The sequence below is a fragment of the Leptidea sinapis genome, chromosome 44 (assembly GCF_905404315.1).
Source record: "Leptidea sinapis chromosome 44, ilLepSina1.1, whole genome shotgun sequence".
NCBI lineage: Eukaryota > Metazoa > Arthropoda > Insecta > Lepidoptera > Pieridae > Leptidea > Leptidea sinapis.
Window position 1 is genome coordinate 7,151,338 of NC_066308.1, and position 20,650 is coordinate 7,171,987.

General features: G+C 37.0%; 1 protein-coding gene across 1 annotated transcript in view; it reads left to right on the forward strand.

The window, feature by feature from the left end:
• LOC126977203 (uncharacterized) overlaps nucleotides 1-20,650 on the forward strand; it is a 44,838-nt gene that overhangs the window by 16,787 nt on the left and 7,401 nt on the right. Inside the window, exons 4-10 of the mRNA XM_050825915.1 lie at nucleotides 4,762-5,014; nucleotides 5,983-6,098; nucleotides 8,367-8,499; nucleotides 10,180-10,353; nucleotides 11,432-11,562; nucleotides 12,695-12,905; nucleotides 17,163-17,270. Coding sequence (XP_050681872.1) covers nucleotides 4,762-5,014; nucleotides 5,983-6,098; nucleotides 8,367-8,499; nucleotides 10,180-10,353; nucleotides 11,432-11,562; nucleotides 12,695-12,905; nucleotides 17,163-17,270 — 1,126 coding nt within the window. The remainder of the gene's footprint in view (nucleotides 1-4,761; nucleotides 5,015-5,982; nucleotides 6,099-8,366; nucleotides 8,500-10,179; nucleotides 10,354-11,431; nucleotides 11,563-12,694; nucleotides 12,906-17,162; nucleotides 17,271-20,650) is intronic.

Consider the following 20,650-nt stretch of genomic DNA (forward strand, 5'->3'; position numbering starts at 1 on the left):
AATTAAAAAAATGCTCGGTATGAATGAAATTTTATTATTATTTTCGATTGATGATGTTACTTACTTACAAAACAGAGTTTTCCTAAAATTCTGGCTATTTATAAAGTTTCAATTTAATATTGACAGACACACACAGTTGATACAGTCTGTTAATCAATTAAAGATCTCTGATAAACTATATTTTTTGATTTTTTTTGGTGCGGTTAGGTTCAGAAATTTTGTTTTTTGACAAAAATATAGATATAGATATAGATTTATCTACATAAAAATAATATGATAGATAGTTAACAACTGTCGTTAACGTATCTACTATAGTTACTTAAAATTAATAAATTTTATAATAATTAAATTTATATTTTACCTCCTGAGAAAGTTAGAAAGATATAAAAATTCTAATTAGTTATTCATTTAGTATTTAGTATTTCAAACTATTATTTTAAATTTTATTTCTGAACGACGGGGGACACATCGAAAGAAAATCAAAATCGTGGTTTTTATTTAATTCTGAGTATTTTCATATTTATTCACCTTCTAAACCTTCTCTGGACTCTAAATTAATTTAAGACCAAAATTAGCCAAATCGTACCAGCCGTTCTCGAGTTTTAGCGAGACTAACGAACAGCAATTCATTTTTATATATAGATTTGTGAATCCGTCCGCGTTGAATAGTTACTTTGGGCAATTTTTTTATTATCTTTTAGGATACTTTTCAAATACTACAAATACAAACTGCTCTTTCCGCTGCTGGCAGCGCTCTTCTATAATACAGCGCATATCCCTTGCCATTGTGGACAGTCTCTTAAATAGTATTTCTCTGTGAACTTTAATCTCCTATTTCATCCCCATGTAGGTCAAAGTTTCAAAAATTCACGAACAAATGTTTATAAATTATTTCTTATCAAGTCCCTTAATAGAAAGTTTCATGGTTTTATCTTCGATAATGACGAATATCCATATAAACTGCCATCCTCTATTTCAAACCCTCCATTTATTTTTTGCAATAAATGGTAGCTTATGTCCTATCTCTGTACTAAATTTTATCAAAATCGGTTCGGTGTTTTAGGCGTGAAAACGTAACAAACAAACTTACATTCACATTTATAATATTAGTAGGCTATATCTCACATTTGAATTTGTTCTTGTAAAGTCACACGAAAGTTTGATTTTATCAAACGCTTATACATTTTTCTTTTATTTCCGTCTTTCCACTTCTAGCATTGGATTGAACTTGTGCCAAGTTCCAGGTGTTTACTACCTACCGGAGTTTCTGGAGACATTAATTTATTTGCCCCGAGCTCTTACTTTTTATAACTTTTTGAGTATTGCATTTAATTCTTGCCAATTATATCAATTCAAAATCACTTTATTCATGTGGGACAAGCAAATGACACTTATGAATGTCAAAATTTTTCTATTCTTTTTATATTTACCGCCACTTCGGAAAGGGTTGAGCTTTAATTAGAAGAAGTGGCAAGAAACTCGTTGTAACTCTTATAAATAAACATTTACAGCTCATCTTTTAACAAATCATTTCAGTTGCAATACTAAGATCTAATACACGTCAAGTCAAAACTATTACAGCTGTAAAAACGTCGATAAAAATAGACTTTAGAACTAACCTCTATTTTGAGAAATTTTCGCACACTAACATAACACAAAGTTTCATACACCGCGAGTGTAAGACGTAGCTTGTCACGCACACTAAACTAATATTCCTGGCCTGTTTTTATTGGTTGTCTAACAGCAAATTACTCTATCTAGACGTATAAAATATGTAAGTTACAATATAATATGTAAAGTGATGCAACAAAAATACTCAAACGTCAAATACTCAAAGACTTAAGCGAATAAGTCAATATAATTTAATGTAAATTTATACGTAGAAACAAGTACAGTAGAGTTTTTGAGTACAGATTTTTTTTCGTAAATAAATAAAGGTATTATGAGAGCAAATGATTAGCATTAACATTTTATACCGCATCCCTTTTTTTATACGCTTTTATTAGCTACATACGTATGTCTGTATGTAACGGAATCTATGAACATGATTTTGACCCCCTTCAAAACGTCGAATTAGCCCGCAATTTGGCATACTTATTAAGGATGGATGACAATTCAATATAACAAAAAAAAACTAAAAAATGAAAAATAAATAATTGTTTAAAAATAAATAAAAAGGGGTGCTTTTGAGGATATTATCAAAATTACCCTTCTACTTATATCTGTTCATAAAATATTTATATCGTAATTCGTCGTAGCGTAATGGTCGAATTTCAACAAATTTCGTATTTAACAAAAAATATTTTAAACATACTTTGTACATAATATAAAAGTATTTATTTATGTGAAGCAAAGAGATATAAAATGTGCCGTGATGTTATAATTTCACTAATGATAATATAATTTACCGGTTCATTATCAATGGACTTCATTTCTTGCAATTTAACGGTCTGGTTTTAGGGACATTTAAATGTCACGGGTACACTTTAGTGATATTTTAATAAAGCTAGGTATATTACAAATGAAGTTAGCAGTGTGAGACGTCGAGCGTTCTGATTGGTAATTTTTTACACGCAATTTGCTAAACAATAATAATAAATATTCGAGCGTGTATACAAGTTTCCAACTGAAATTATTGTTGAAATAGTAGTGAACCAGGGCTGATTCGGTTCTTGCACTCGCCGGCCGCTGCCGCGGCATGCTGTGCTCGGCTCGAGCTTTGTGTTCAACAGTCTAAATTGGTTTTTGAGACCTACTAGTCCACAAAGGCCGATTCGCTTAGATACAAATTAGTTGATTACACTAACACATAACAAAATAAAATATTATCAATAAATACAAGAAACCGACCAATTAGAGACAACCTCATAAACTAACGACCAGTAAAATTGACAAAATATCATTGTCATACAATTTCAGTATAGTGTACCCGTGACATTACAATGTCACTAAAACCAGGCCGTTAAATTGTAAGAAATGAAGTCGATTGACAGTCTACCGGTAAATTGTAATTAATAATAATAATATAGCCATTTTAAAAGGCATAAAAGGCATTTATTTCCTCAAAATTGATTTCTTTAGAATTATTTTTATGTCATTTCTCATATACTAGATACTACTACCGCTTCGGGAACAAATCGCGCTCTGAGAGAAGAAGAATTTATTCCATATCTCGAAAAAAATAGTGTTCATTTCAAATATTGTTAGTTTTAGATAGTATTATTTGCTTTTAGTACAGTTGTTTTTTTTTAATTTTTCTAGATATGGATCCAACTATATCCACTACTTTCTGTTAAGTGCTTTCTGCATCCATTGTTTTCCTGCTTATTGGGCTGTGTCATCAGCCCACCGTTTTATTGGTTTTCCTAAATTTCTTTTTCCCTTAATTTCGATTTCCTACATTTCGTTTTCCTAATGTTGGCCACTTCCAACGTGTAAATAGTAAATTATAATTACGCTAGTGAAATTATAATATCATGACTTTGACAATATACCTGCGACAAATGTATTAATTTATTATGATCGTTCGCTCAAGATACTGTCTAAAATGAATCGTCAGTAAAATGCAAATGTGCACTAACGATATTAGCGTCGTACCGCGCTGGCTCAAGGCAGTTTCTCATCAACCGGCTGCAAACTTAGTAAGCACATTTGCATAACCCATTTAGTTGCTGTTGCCTGTTGCAACGATGCACAGCATTCATCTACCACGATTTTGATGAATGTTTACTGAATTGGTTAACAGGTGAATAGATTAACAATTACTTTGTTAACAGTCTGTGTATTTGTTTGTTTTCTAAAATTTAGATATACTATAATTAATCTACACCCATGCTTTAAATCCTCTATTAAAGATTCTAAAATAGTTAGCTTATTGCCAACATTAAAAAACGAGTGTTGTAATGAAATTCAGTACAATATTACAACACTCGTTTGGATGATATTATGGTTACTAGGACAGGCTTTTTTAATATTAGCAGTAAGCTAACTGTTTCAGAATCTTTTTATAGAGGATTCATATTATGGGTATAGGTGAAGTCTTGTGTGCAAGTGTTGATAATGAGATATTAAAACACTCATGTGATACTTTATCACACGAGGCGAAGCCGAGTATTTTAATACCCCTTATTACAACAACAGTTGCATAAATAACTTTTAAAAAATTGCGTGTGTGTGACCATTTATGTCAGAAGTTAAACCTGCATTGTGCATGAACCTCTTAACTGCATATGAAGTCCTGGTACATGTTGATAGGATGACACATGATTTAAACCATTATGAATGACATTAGTATCACCGCTACCATAATATTTATGTTCTCCTGCTGTCTATATAGTAATACGTTGTGTGCATGACGTCAGAATTATAATAGAAATATTAAAGTATGCTCGCATCACATAAGACAATCTCTTCTTCAACTATGATCTCCTGGTACCAAAACACTGTATAATGCTACCTGTCTCGTTTTGTCCCACATTAAATCTTATGAATTAATATGTGTGTCTCTTTTTATTGTCGTGCTTTTTCGTTTCATCGACTTTGAAATCACAACGATGCTAAAGAACTTTTCACTTCAAAAAGACACTCGCATACTCTTTAAGGCTAGTAAGACTCTCGTAATCTTTATATGTCAATAGCGACGGTAATTCTTATTTAATTTTATTGTTTTTACTGTTTTATTGCTGATTTATTATACATAATTTCGATTTCAATTCATGAAGGTACATAATATTAGTACTTAAATCATAATACTTTTCACAGAGCGAAAGAGCAAGAGAAGAAGATACAAGCTCGTATGAAATATCTCGCGGAGTTCAATGAAGAACAGCGGAAGGAGCGAGCAGCTCGTGCGCGCGAGAAACAGAATAGAATTAAACAGAGGGTGCAGGCGGCGGCGGAGATAGAGCTGCGACGAAAGATAACTATGGTGAGACTGTGGCGAGCGAATGAGAAGAAACGATTGAACCGGCTCAGGCAAGAGAGAGAAGCGAAACAGAAGAGACTGGAAGACGAGGTGAGGATTAGCACTTGGACATTATAAAACTTTGTTATTAATGTGGACGTCTATTTTCGTAAAGTGAATCTCCTTTTTTTTTAAATGAAAATAAGAGACTAGACGAATGGGGCGTTCAGTTGATGGTTATTGATAAGCACTACCCATTACAATGCAGTGCCGTTCAGGATTCTTGAAAAAACCCAAAAAATTTGAATTGCACTAAAAGTGCGCTCGTCACCTTGATACGTAAGATGTTAAGTCTCATTTGCCCAGTAATTTCACTAGCTACGGCGCCCTTCAGACTAAGACACAGAAATGCTTACACACTGCTTCACGGCAAAAATAGGCACTGCTGTGGTACCCATAATCTAGCCGGCATCCCGTGCAAAGGAGCCTCCCACTGGTAAAAAACATCTTAAAAAGTAATTAATGTGGAGGTCCATTTTCGTAAAGTGAACCCACTTAACTTTTTCTTACCAGCTCTTTTATTTATGGAAGAGAGTCTAACGAGCGTATGGGTCAACTGGTGTTAAGTGATCACCGCCACCGACATTCTCTTGCAACACTAGAGGAATTCCAGAAGCATCGCCGACCTTTCAGGAAGGTGTACGCCCTTTTTTCAAGATACCTATGTCGTATCGTCCCGAAAACACTGCTTAAGTTAAGCTTTGTAATACGTGGACGAAAGTTCATTGAAAACCGCTCTGTGGAGGAACGCCACACATCCAGAATGATATCATAATTTGTGGCGTGTTATGCGAAGGTGGAATTCAGTGGCAGGAATCAGGTAAAACAGGTCTTGTCAATACAAACAGCATTATGAGATGTCTCCTAATTCATTTGCAAGATTATGATAAAAAATAAAATTGACAGAAAAGTTAAAAGTAAAAAAGGAAAGGACAAAGGACAGTACTTGAAATTGAATTTTAGTTGTGGATTATGCGAGAGTTTTAAAGATGTATTAATTGTAAATATATTTTGAACAGGCCAACCAAAAGTGGAAGGCTCGCGTGGACGCTCAGAATCAAAAGATACAACAGGAGGCTCTTTTGTTGAAACTCTATTCTGACGACATGCACGCAGCCGCCGCGAGAAGAATCAGGTACTAGTGTTTTAATTTAATGTTATTTTATAGTGTAAAACAATTCGCATAATATAATAGTGTATTTCACTCACATACGAGCAAAAGTGCTAGCAACTTCTAAGGAGTAATTTTATTTTTTAAATGTTTATAAGATTTTTTTTTATACATAAATACATGGTTTGTAATTGTATGGTACTAAAACAGGGATATCTTATTCGTATACTAGATTTAAGACGTCGTTCACGTGGTATTCGAATCAGACATCGAAGAGGTAAACCTTCTTGGAAAGTCAAAAATCGGCAGTGCCCTAAGGGGCCGAGCAGAGCTAAAAATCTAGTATTTTTTAGATACACCAAAACCTAGAGTGCCGTACGGCACAATATTCCATCACCTAGTTCTGACCCTTATTTTGTTTATAAGATGGTTTATTTTGGCATGGTCTTTTAGCTTGTTTCAATAGCTTTCTGATACATTCACACAAATTAACCTATTAAAAGCAATCTATTGCTACACGTAAAAGAACGTACACATTGAGAGAACGTTGCGCGAGCACCAAAATCGTGTCGATCTTAGAAATACCGGGTGATCAGAGTTTCTCGGAGCGGAAAGAAAGGAATAAATCAAGATCATATTATTAAAGATCCCTCTTTAGTCCGTCTGAGACCCTGTTTGATTAACTGACTGATTAACGTTTGTTACTTTAGAAGGTGTTTATATTTATTTATGAACAACATTCTTAACCATTTTAGTGGAAGGACATAAAATAACCATAAAAAATAAAAATCACATCGCAATACACAACGCCATTAGTGAAACTTTGAAAAACATAAAAAAAATTGGTTGGGCCTAGAAATTTCTTGATCTGAGTCTTCTTCCAAGAAAACACGTTGTTTCACACAAACTTTGCTAGCCCCTTAAGGGTTGAATTTTCAAAAATACTATCAAGTGCACATCTACGTCGCTAAAGGATTTTTTGTGCAAAATTTTACTTTTCTAGACCCTGCAGTTTCAGCTGTGCGTTGATGGATCAGTCAGTCAGCTTATGTCCTGTTTCAATTTCGTCTGCGTAGATAAAGGGTTTTAAAAATAATAAGTAACTAAGTTTGTAATTAAAGATTATCTCATATCCTATTCCAGTTCCGGTTCCCGTCTTCGCTCCCATTCCCAACATATTATATTGATCTTATTTAGAGGAAGATTGCTATGGCAAACTAAACCTACTATTGGTATAGCTATAACTCATCGTGAATTTAAATTTTTCACAAATCCCGCGGGAACCATAGATTATGATATGTTCTTTCCCAAGCTCTAGTCTATCGCTGTACCAAATTCCATATAAATCGGTAAAAGCGTAAAAAACAAACTTATATAATATTCCCATATATAATATTATAGTAGGCATGTTTATATATTCGTATACGAGATATCATTGTTACACTGTAAGCCGCAAAGGTTAAATAGAATATAATTTGATAGGGCACTTACGTTACAGTATTTAATTCATTAATTTAATGATATCGATGCCCCAGGAATAATGATAATATGAATGAATTAATTATCAGACAGATGCTTCTGTGGTAACTTGTGGTTTTCTTTGACTTTCAAAATATTTTTATACGTGCTACTTAGGGTGTTTTGCTTTCATATTTTATTGTGATTGAAATTTTATTTGGGCAATGACGTTTTAGAGCTTAAAAATAGATGGATAATCACTTCAATAACGATAACCCTAAAACCTTAGATTAAGGATTGGTCTCCTAGATACCGCATTACTTAAGAACAATACTTTTTTATTACGGCTACTATTAGATGCTTATGTGCGTGGCATCGTGACACTCAATGGCATCTTCAAATTTTGTAACATACGCTTCGTGTTATTTTACATTGAACTTAATAAAATATAAAATACTTACTGATGTTAAATTATCCCTGTGTCTTTCTTATTTCTTGTAGTATTATTTATTTTTAGTTTTATTACGCAACCCGGCCTTTTAATTTGAATTATTAGCAAAGTTTAACAGAACATTTGCCACGTCAACGTCACACATTGTTCGAGACACTTGAGCGTTGTATTAGTTGCCACATTTTGCAACTAGGCTGCGTTATCTGGTTGGAGCGCAGCGGAGACCAATCCTTAATCTAAGCAATGGATGGATAAAACATAGGATGGCACATAGATATAAACATGAGATATTTTAAATTGAAATCCTTGTTTCTTGTGGAGATTAAATGTAAATTTTTTATGTTATATGATCTTACTAAGGCATATTTATGTCTGTATACCAGGAAAGCAGAAGTGTACGCGTACAATACAGATTTGGAGTTACAGCGACTTCGGCTCGCTAACTTGAAGTTGATGCACGGCGGAACTGCTAAAGCTAATCAACTGGTCAGGAAAATGGGGACAGAGTTTGAAAAGGTATGCGCTGCATTTTTTTTATGACAATAAGGGGCGAGACGAGCAGGACATTCAGCTGAAGGTAATTGATACGCCCTTCCCATTACAATGCAATGCCGCTCAGAATTCTTGAAACACCCAAAAATTCTAAGCGGCACTACTATTGCGCTCGTCACCTTGAGACATAAGCTGTTATGTCTCATTTGCCCAGTAATTTTACTTGCTACGGCGCCTTTCAGACCGAAACACAATAACGCTTACACATTTCTGCTTCATAGCTAAAATAGGCGCCGTTGTGGTACCCATAATCTAGCAGTGCTTCTGAAGCGGTAGAAGTATCTAGCATATTAGAAAAGACATCAAAAAGAATTCTAAAGGAATCAATTTTGATAAAATAAATGCCTTTTAATGGAGCCTCCCACCGGTCAATTTATGTAATTATATTGCAGACGTACTACACCGGTTTGCCTCCTGTACTATGGAAGCAAAAATTCCTACTTGTTATGCGTGTAGATTTCTTCCTTTCTAAATAAAATGTGCGAGAAAGGAGTTTGGCTGACCTGTGATTACAAAAAAACGCGTCAATAAACTTTAAACAAAGAGGATAGTAGTCGTCTGCGCGATCGATATCATTATAAAAGTTGAAGGCATGTCGCTGATCGCGTTGCAATTTGATGAAACTTTACTTGCTCGAAGTTTTCCTGTCTTTGTTCTTCGAAGACGCTATACCTACTGCTCTATAACCTGATTTTTAAAGCATTTTATTATTAATTATAATTATCTTTATTAACAAAATTGAGCTAAAGTTTAATGCAGCATAATTCTGGACAGATAATATATAATTTTTTTAATATATTATGAAGATGGTATGATCAAGGAAATAAGACCGAAAGGTGTTTTTTGTAACAAATTTTAATACCACCTACAAAAAATTTACGAACAAGAGATCATCTAAATAGTTAACTTTTAAATCAAATAGATCAATCTGTTAATCTTTGTAGAATAAATTACGAATGACTAATTTTCGAACAGAAATCGGATAGAGTAACATCTCACTCGTGAACGGTTGCAGTGAAAGTGTGTCGACGCAAAAAAAAAAACAAAATTCAAATTTCTGTATATGCTATTAAAATATGTACAAAATTACTTATAATCTACTTATTATAGAAATTTACAATTAAGTCTCATTTAAGTAGGTCTCAGAAACTTAAGGTCTTTGTATTGAGGGATAAAAACTTTATTATGCTTAAACCTAATATGGTTTGTGGGGGAAAATCCAGGTAACTGGGAAAACCTGGCTATTTGCTATCAGTGTGTCGACGCGAGGGAGACATCGCCTTTTATAGACCTTCACCCTGTCCACCTGTCACTATCAACAATTATAAATTATAATGCAGTCCACGCCAACAGACAACCAAAGCAGGCGCCATTGTAGCTGCCATTTCTCGATAATTATCATGCATCATAATTAAAGTTTTATACAAACCTGATATTTTATATAGAAGTTAGAAAAAGTAATGTTTTTTAGGTGCTACGGCATTAGTTTAACGTATTTTATTAATGGTAACCGACAACCTCAGCCCATAATAATGAAAATATAACAGACGACAGCAAACGAATCAAATTGCGGCAGGCAATCTCCAATATAAAGTTGGAATGCATGTAAATTAAGATGCGCTGATACCAAACATCTGATTTTAGTCGAAACGTGGTGCGAAAGGAATGAGTCTTGAGCTGGCGCATCGGCTGGCTGCGGAGAAAATGACGGTAGCGATATCAACCCGAGGAGACAGGCTGATGACGTTGGGCCAAGCACGGGCCCTGATGGATATCGAGACGGTGCTGCCCAGTCCTCCGATAAAGATAATCGAAGAGGTGCGTTCTTACTATTTTGTTCCTAAGCCGTTCATCCGATTGTAATTAATATTTATTAATGAAAATAAGGGAAGAGACACGCAGAACGTTTAGCTGATGGTAATTGATACGTCCTGCCTATTACAATGCAGTACCGCTCCGGATTCTTGAAAAACCCAAAAATTATGAGCGGCAATAAAATTGCGCTCAAATCACCTTGAGACATAAGATGTTAAGTCTCATTTTCCCAGTAATTTCACTAGCTACGGCGCCCTTAACACTGAAACACTGTAATGCTTACACATTTCTGTTTCACGGCAGAAACAGGCGCCGAAAGCGCTTGCCAATCCTGTGCAATGGTGCGTCCCACTGGTAGATAAATAACGTATTTCACAGAAATGGAATATATATCTTGAGTTTCTTTAACTCCCATATATACTTTAATATCGTTCTTTAGTCCATCTATTTTGTTTTATTACATTTTTTTCATTCTTTAGAAATACACAGGCAAAGAGACGTGCAAGACAGCTAGATCTAGAAATGGATTAGTTCTTTCAATAACTAGACTTGTTACTGATTTCTAATAACAGCCAAAACTATAATAAGCTAGCTTGATTTAAAGGCTCCTTCATAGGCTTGGTATTTAACTTTACAATAAAATACCAGACAGTATACAAGGACTCACTGAACAAAAATTCAAGAAAAATTCTTTGACAAAGAAGGCTTACTATAGTAATAATAAAGTATAGATTATATAGACTCTATATTATAGAGAATAATGATGCATGGTTCTTGTCTGGTTCAGCACAGGTCACCTAAAATTGTATGATATTATATTAAATAGGTTAAGTTGTGAAATTATTTGAATGATGGACTGGGTGTTGATTATCAACTCTTCTCCCCATGTCAAACCCCTTTACGAACTGATGCAGCTTCATAATGTTTACAAAGTGTTGTTGCAATATGCTTTGTTTTTGTCACTGCGCTAATGTAAACAACAGACGTATATATATAGGTACAAAGTCTTCAAGAAAACGCGAAGCAAATGTAACTGTTTGCGTATAATCTGAGTTGACTTTTTTTAATAACCGTTCCATAGCTGGTGGAGGGTGCAATACGCGAGTTTGCTCGACGTCGCTCGAACCTCTTGATGCTGGATATTGAGGGGATGGTGAGAGCGAGGGCTGCGGATGTCTTCTTCCAAAACTTCCGCCATCAAACGAAGAAAAGGTAAGATTCTAAGCACCAGTTAAATGAAGAGCCAGTTGTTGAACCAAATCATTGTATTTGTTGGATGCAATTACTAATTGTTACAGTAACCACTACCATCATGTTCACAGAGCACACAAACACTGAATCCAAGCTCTAAAGATTATTAAAAGATGTTTCCATTAAACCATAATTTATATTTATTCAGTGCATTCTTTATTACTTTTTTATGAAATAATTTATATTATTTAAACACGATTCATATATTGGATGCAGCACCTTACAAACTAATTTGTAATGTTTATTACAGCCATTGTAAAATACTCTTATTTGATTGAAAAGAGTGGACGTTGAGTTTCTCTTTCTTTTTTTACAGGTCAAGTCAGTATCAGGTTCTCGATTTTCTCTTTAATTTTTATTTATTACCATTTTCCGGTTATTATTTTCATTTAATATTCTATTTATAATTCATTAATACCACTTTTCCGTTTTAAGATCTTCACTTATTAAAAGAAATAATTGAAAATAAGAAATTGAAGGTTAGATTATTAATTGGTTATTAATAATCTAACCTTCTAATGGTAATTAATATGAAAACATTCACCGCGAACAAAATAAATAAAAATAATAGCTGGGAACCTAATTAAGGCGAATACTTCTTAATGCAAATTTTGATTACATTTTTTGGTGCATATGAATGTTTGAAAATATGGATAAATGTATACTCGTTTTCTTGAGTCGACTATATTGCCAGAGTTGCCACACAATGCAAAACATTGACTCGCCTCAAACGCCAGCAATTTACTGACTACTACAAAATGAACGGGATGCTTACTCGGATCCGAGTGGTGAGCATGGAATGTTTTAATATAACGTTGTTATTGAATATTAACGAATATGGCTGTATGAGCTCGAATCATTTACTTGCCCTACTAATGGACGAAACTTAAAACCGGAATTTACGGAAACTTGCCGTAACCGACTTCCGATGCATTGTCGTCCAGCTACCTCGAAGTCGCGCCTATAGACGTTTTAATTCAGAAAGTACTTATAATAATAATGGGTAAATTACGGATAAAATATAAACACCCGAAGAAATGGAAATCACTTGATACTGTTTTTTTTTATTGAACTTTAATAAAAATCATCGCAGAGGTCCAAGAGAGTCGCGGTGGGGCCGCCATGTTATAACGGAGCTGGCTCAGAAGTTCGTGAAGGGGGGCGCGGGGGGCGCAGGATACGGACGGGGGGCAGGGGGGGCCGCAGGGGGCGGTATTGCGTTCGGCGGGATTGAGGAACATGAGAACGAAATACCTGCCGAGGGCGACTACAAGAGCATCAAAGATCGACCACCTACTCCCGTGGTGAGCCATATTTGAATATACGTTAGGGATCTATAGGAAATCTACAGTTAAAAGTAATATTTTTTTTAAAAAGCCAAATGACACGCAAACTTAATAACACCTGCAATTTTAGCGCATGTCTGTTTATCTGTGGAGGCTCATCTCAGAAACTGTTAATTCAAATTTGTAAGTGGCTTTTACTGATGGGCTGTGGCAAGCTCTGGCCGTTTCTGAATAGAATATGTAATATACAAGTACTTCCAGCAAGCTTTCAACCAATTTGGCTTTGCCTCCCAGATGACCGACACCATTTTAATCAAATAAATAAATAAAAAAAAATAACCGCGGATTTTACAATCACTTGAGATTTCGAGACCCAGTATTCCGATACTAGGCGAGTCAACTTCGTCTACTTCCTTCTAGACCTACCTCCTCCCCATTTACTTGGGGTCGGCCTTTCTTGTGCTTTCTTTCCATTCGGTACGGTTTTGCGCCATGTTAGCCATTAAAAAAGCTTCTATGTAGTCTTTTTGGACCATCGTCAACTAGGCGGGTGGTCTTCCACGCGTACGCTTTGTTATTGGCATGTCTAGGGCAAGCTTCACCATATTATGATCGTCTGGTCGCCTTTGAATGTGACCGAACCACCCTCAGCCTTTCTCTTTGACCTTGTCGACTATTGGGGTAACTTTAAAACTTCCTCTGATGTACTCGTTCCAGGATTTTGTTTAGAAGTGCCAACCAGCGTAGCATGCGCATTTCTGTCGTGTGCAGTTTATTAAAGTGGGACTTGTTGGTCGCCCAACACTCTGATCCGTGTCAAGGATGAGGCGAGGCAACTAACAAAACTTAGTAAACTTCTCACACAGTAGAATATTATTACATAAAAAAATTATACGTACATACGAATTAAGCGGCTTGTTGACAGTACTACTAGGCACATTATTCACTCCAATAAATTGGATCCTTTTCTCAATAATAACATGAATGATGGCTTCTAGAAAAAAGTATCTTATAGTTGGTTTCATAAATATATGTTATTTTGGCACTGGACAAGAAAAACTTCATGTTGCTATTAATCGTCATGATGTTGTGTGTTGGGACTAAATGAAACGTGGCTTAAGGACGGAGAAGAGGGTCGCGCGCCTAAATTTTCGAATTATCGCCTGGCCCACATTCCACGTTCACGACATATCCGCAGCCGCGGAGGTGGAGTCGGGTTCTATATAAAAAATAACCTTAAAACTAGAGTATTAAAACATCCCAGCTGCAATGATATCGAATAAATGTGGATAAAAGCTTAAGCATTGGCGGCAAAAAGCTTGTAGTTGGCACTGGCTACCGTCCACCATGGCAGAACACTGACGTCTTTATTGGAGCATTGCATGACTTACTTATAAGTTTCTCTTGGGCTGATATCATAATCCTAATAGTAGATGTTAATATCAACATTTGGACAAAAATTATTTAGGATACAAGAAGCTGATGGACTTTTTAGCCATCACGAATTTGTCGCAACATGTCACGAGCCGACACACTTTTCATTCCATGGGGAAACCTTATTGGATTTAGTTTGCACCGATATGTCGTTAAGGCGTGTTACAGTGGAACATATTAATAACCTAAGCAATCACTCTTTTATTTCGTGCGACGTAAATGTAGCGAAGGAAAGGTCCATTCCTAAGCACAATTTATAGACCTATCAAAGACATTGATCCAAACTTATTCAGTAACTCAATAGGACTGGGAGTATTTTTCAACTGTTGAAGACTTAGATAGCTATGTTTTCAATTTTAATTACATCTTGCTTTCTATATTTGATAAACTTGCTCCAGTAAAAATCGTAAAAATAAAATAATGACTATTCGTGGATCACGTACAATATAAAGCAAATGATGAAACGTAGGGATGAAGCTTACCTAAGATCTAAAATATCTAAAAACAATGCACATAAATTAAAAAAAATCATCTTTGATGCCAATGAACGTGAAAAAAAATGCTATTTCTTTGGAAGACAATAAAAAAAAATAACGTACATAACAAAGGGGAAACTGTACTTCCAGACCACCATATGGCGGATGAAATTAATAATCATTTCCTCGATGTACCTGGGAATAAAATTGCACCTGCTTCTAAAATTGATTATTACCTTAAACATAAAGGGATTTTTCATTCTCAATTACTACTGTGTTAGAAACTGATATTATTAAACAACTTCGAATATTATTATATAATTCTTACATTTAAATGCATTGGGGTGTGATGGAATTTTATTAGATATGTTGAAATTATCTGTACCGTACACAAGTAATATTATAAAAGCTTTAATCAATCTCTCCATTGCATCGTCAACTTTTCAGACTGCCTGGCGTAAATCCCTAATAACTTCGATGCCAAAAACTACAAATCCATCTTCTTTTAAAGGCCGTTTAGTATTTTACCATGTATTTCAAAAGTCCTAGAAAAAGTGAACAAGTGTGAACAGCTCAGAGGATTCTTAGAAAAAAATGATTTACTTCCACAGTTACGGTCTGACTTCAGGAAACATAGGAGCATGACTACTGCATTACTAGATATGGTTGATAATGTTCTTGAAGTCCAGGATAGAGGAGAGTGTACTATTTTGATTTTATTAGACTTTTTCCGGGCTTTTGACTCAATAAACTATGAACTACTCTTAGCGAAACTATCTATTTACGGTTTCGAACCTGAGACTAACTGCTGGTTTAAAACCTTTATTTGTAATCGTTCACAGGTCGTCAACATTAGATCTGAAAATAGTCTTAGCACTAGTATCTCTCGTTGCGCCCATGTTTGTGGAGGAGTTCTCCAAGGTTCAATTTTAGGGCCACTTTTGTTTATACTTTACACAGCTGATGTTATTAACTGTATAAAAAACTGCAAATATCATATCTATGCTGATGATATACAGTTGTACATATGTTTTAAAGTAGAGGATTTGGATTCTGCACTTACAAAAATACAGGAAGACCTAAATCGTATTTCGATATGGTCAAAAATAACTGTCTTGAATTAAATGCGAAAAAAACAAAATATATATTATGAGGAAGTAATCATCAAGTAAACATAACATCAGAAAAAAAACATTTTTTTATAAATGGAGTACAAATAGACAGTCTCTGAAGCGCGCAACCTGGCAAATATATTTGACGAATCCTTGCGATTTCAAAACCATATTCTTGGTGTCGCCAAAAATAGTTTTTATAGGTTACTTTACCGAATCAGAAATGCGCTAAGCGTTTGCGTTCGCAAAGAACTATGTGAATCACTGATTCTAAATTTAACTACGCAAATACAGTGACTGGGCCTAGGTGTCTTCAAAAAACCTTATACAAAGGGTACAAAATGCTTACACAAGATTTTATTACGATGTTCCTTACCGCGCACACATAACACTCTTTTTGAACACCAACAACATAATGAAGATGGAGTTTCGTAGGCAGTTACATTTTGCCTCGTTACTTTTTAGTGTGGTTAAATATAGAATACCATTTTACCTATATAAAAGGCTTAAGTGGTTATCGGACTCAAATAAGAGTTATGAGACGCGTCACGGTAAGATTCTTCTCGGAATGCCTCTACACGGTACAGCAGCATTTAGGGGTAGCTTTAAATACAGCGCCTCCAAATGCTGGAATGATTTACCGCCACCTATTAAACATCAAAAAAGTTTTCTTTTTAAAACAAAGTGAAATCTTTTCTATTAGTGAAACAAAAGTGTTCAGAGGCAAAAAATAATAATAATCAGAAAATAAACAGCTTCAATAATAATATTTAAAAAAAATGTATCCTATTTATTATAATAAAAAATAAAACTTTTAGAACTCCCATTAGAATTCAACCTATTTAGTTTCTTCTCTTTTTGTAATATTTGTAGACGGTCACTTTTAAGATCTATAAATAAAGGAACCGTGTTGTCTACGGCTGCTGTCAACAGGTCGACTTGGTAGGTACCTACTGAAAATCAGTGTTGGAATTGGGGTGATCCTTATTTCAATTCCAAAAATACTGAGTGGGTGTCCGATCGTGACGCCGTATTTTTAATTTTGTTAATTTTACTATGTATATTATGTTTTGTGTTGTCATGAATAAATGAATACTTTACTTTAAAAAAATTCCATGTGTATGTCTAAAATAGTTGTTCTTGAAACTCTTGGAAAACTTACTCGTAAGATTGGCAACCTACAACTGTGCCGTTTACTATTAACCAATTTTTATAATAGTATTTAAAATTACAATTTCAAATATTCCCAACAGCCTTCCAAACTTGAACTGGCTGAAGTGACATTCACGGATCGTTTGGACGATCTACCGGACCCTGTGGCTATTGGCTCGGATTTGCCGGAAAGGGCAAAGCTCCTTGAAGTAAGTTAAACTTTATAAATATATATAAACAAAACGGTTATTAAATCAAATAAGCAAGACACATTCGTATGGAAACTATTGCCCTGTGCTGCCCCGGGGCGTAAAAAGAATAGGGTAGTCCCAGGTCCAAGGGTGTCGTAAGAGACGACTACGGGCTTTTTGAAAGTGGGAGAGTCACGCTGCTGTCTTATGACGTCAGCACAATCGGGCCAGACTCGTCCGGGTTACTTACCACACTCGCACAGAATACCGGCGTGAAGTAGCGGCCTAGTGCCGCTATGTTTCGCATAGGTTAGCGTCGAGGACCGGAGGCCATGCCCCCCCCCCCCGTCCTCCTCACCCCTTATATTATATTATATATATTATATACCAAGGATAATAAGGATATAGACCCCGGATATTTTTATACCAAGCTCTGTAGTACCGATCAGTGGCAGATCACAGCCCTGGTTCGATGCGTCAGTTAAAGCAGCATCTGACTGCAAAAAACAGGCGTATCGAACTTGGGTTGCGGCGCTGTGCTCAAAGGATCCGAACTGCAAAGTTCTGAAGACGAAATATAACCGTGCCTCCAGATTTTTTAAGCGGCAAATCGCCCGTGCGAAATCGAAGCACGTCGTCAAAATTGGCGAGCAGCTTTCCAGTTACCCGACCGGAACACGCAAGTTCTGGTCGTTGTCGAAAGCTGCTCTTGGTAACTTCAACCAGCCGTCCATGCCGCCGTTGCACGTGAGGAATGACACCCTGGCCCATACGGCAAAAGAGAAAGCCGATCTCCTGTGCACTCTTTTTGCCTCCAACTCGACTCTTGATGACAACGGAAAAACACCGCCGACCATCCCGCTGTGTCAGAGCTCCATGCCTGAAGTACAGTTCCGACAGAAAACTGTTAGGCGAGCTCTGTTTTCGTTGGACGTCAGGAAGTCGAGCGGGCCGGATGGCATTTCTCCAATCGTGCTTAGAACGTGTGCCCCTGAGTTGACGCCGGTGCTAAAGCGTTTATTCCGGCACTCTTATTCAAAAGGCGTAGTCCCTGATTCATGGAAGTCAGCCCTTATCCATCCGATCCCAAAAAAAGGAGACAGTTCGGATCCGGCAAACTACAGGCCTATTGCTATTACCTCCCTACTCTCCAAAATCATGGAGAGCATAATTAACCGTCAGCTCTTGGTATACCTTGAGGGTCACCAGTTATCAACGACCGGCAGTACGGCTTTCGCCATGGTCGGTCGACTGGCGATCTTCTGGTATACCTAACACATAGATGGGCGGCGGCTATTGAAAGCAAGGGGGAAGGCCTGGCAGTTGGTCTGGATATAGCGAAGGCCTTTGATCGTGTATGGCACAAGGCGCTCCTCGCAAAACTTCCATCATTTGGGCTTCCCGAGAGCTTATGCAAGTGGACCTCCAGCTTCCTCACTGGGCGCAGCATACAGGTCGTTGTCGACGGTTATTGCTCGAATCCCAAGCTCGTGAACGCTGGAGTGCCCCAAGGCTGTATGCTATCTCCCACGCTGTTTCTTCTGCATATCAATGATATGCTGGACACCGCCAACATGCATTGCTATGCAGACGACAGAACTGGTGATGCCGTATACACGGGCCATGCAGGTCTCTCTCGGGAAATCGTCGACCAGTGCCGGGAGAAACTTGTGTCTTCTATCGAGTCCTCTCTCGAGAAGGTCGCGGAATGGGGTAAGTTGAACCTTGTCCAATTTAATCCCCAGAAGACTCAAGTTGGCGCGTTTACCACTAAAAAACCCCTATTTGCCGTATCACCGCTCTTCGAGAACACTTCCCTTAAAGCCTCGCCTAGTATCGGAATACTGGGTCTCGAAATTTCGAGCAATTGCCAATTCCGTGGCCATCTGGAGGGCAAAGCCAAACTGGCTTCAAAGAAACTGGGCGTCATAAATAGAGTACGGCAATACTTCAAGCCGGCCCACATTCTAGCGCTCTACAAAGCGCAGGTCCGGCCTCACATGGAGTATTGCTGTCATCTCTGGTCTGGCGCACCCCAGTATCAGCTCGATCCATTTGACCGCGTGCAACGCAGAGCAGCTCGAATTGTCGGGGACCCTGTACTCTGTGAACGGCTGGATCACTTGGCGTTGCGTAGAGACGTCGCTTCATTGTGTGTCTTCTACCGCATTTATCACGGGGAGTGTTCCGAAGAGCTGTTCAACCTGATTCCTGTCGCCGAATTTCACCTTCGCACGACACGCCACAAGTTACGATATCATCTCCACCATCTGGATGTGTGGCGGTCCTCCACAGTGCGGTTTTCAAGGAGCTTTCTTCCTCCTACCACGAAGCTGTGGAATGAGCTTCCTTGTGCGGTGTTTCCGGGACGATACGACATGGGTACCTTCAAGAAAAGCGCGTACACCTTCCTTAAAGGCCGGCAACGCTCTTGTGATTCCTCTGGTGTTGCAGGAGAGTGTGGGCGGCGGTGATCACTTAACACCAGGTGACCCGTACGCTCGTTTGTCCTCCTATTCCATAAAAAAAAAAAAAAAAAACTTATTATTACTACGGACTAAGGGTCCATAAATAAGCCCGAATTGCATTGATCTGGGAATAACCTTTTTATGGAAGACAACGGACTGATTTCAAGTGACCACCGCCAGACACATTCTCCTAGAAAAGAGAGGACACACGCTTTCTTCGGCATATTTTAGTTAGTTAGGTTAGTGTATGCGCGATTGCTGATCATGTAATTAAAAAAGAAGATGATCAATATTGGAATGAGAGAGATAAAGAAAAGAGACAAAACATCCGTAGATCAGTGTTTCTTTAAAATATTGTTTGTTTGTATGTCAGTTACAAGAACATTCACTTCGCTAAAACTCTTCTGGCGATAGCAGTGGCTGGTTCATGAGCAACACTCGTGCACTGGCACTGTTTAATGTGACCGAGGACTGCTATGTTACTTACTCTGTTCACATAATGCGAAGCCTCCTACTTTATTCAAAATATTGTTAGTCTTTTTATAGGTCAAATGATCGTTGTGCATTTTGCATTAACTTTTTTATATAATTTATTGTTAATTACTGAAATTGTAAGTATCTGATAATTTAAAGTAGCAATGAGTCTCTTGTTACTCTTAGGGCTATATTACATCGGGACACCACAGTAGTGCAACCATTCGCGCCACCGTGGTGTCCGTAAGCTACCAAACTAGACACCATACAGACACCAGAGTCATGATGCGTCCGAGCTGAAGCGCCACAATATTGTTTGCGTAAACTGACACAAGGTGAGTAAGAACTACGTCCTACCCGAATCCGATCTGTACCCGTGAAAAACGGTCCGGTGTAGTCGTAGAACTACATATTTTTAATGGTCGAGGGAAACAAATCGGATCTAGTGCGTAAACT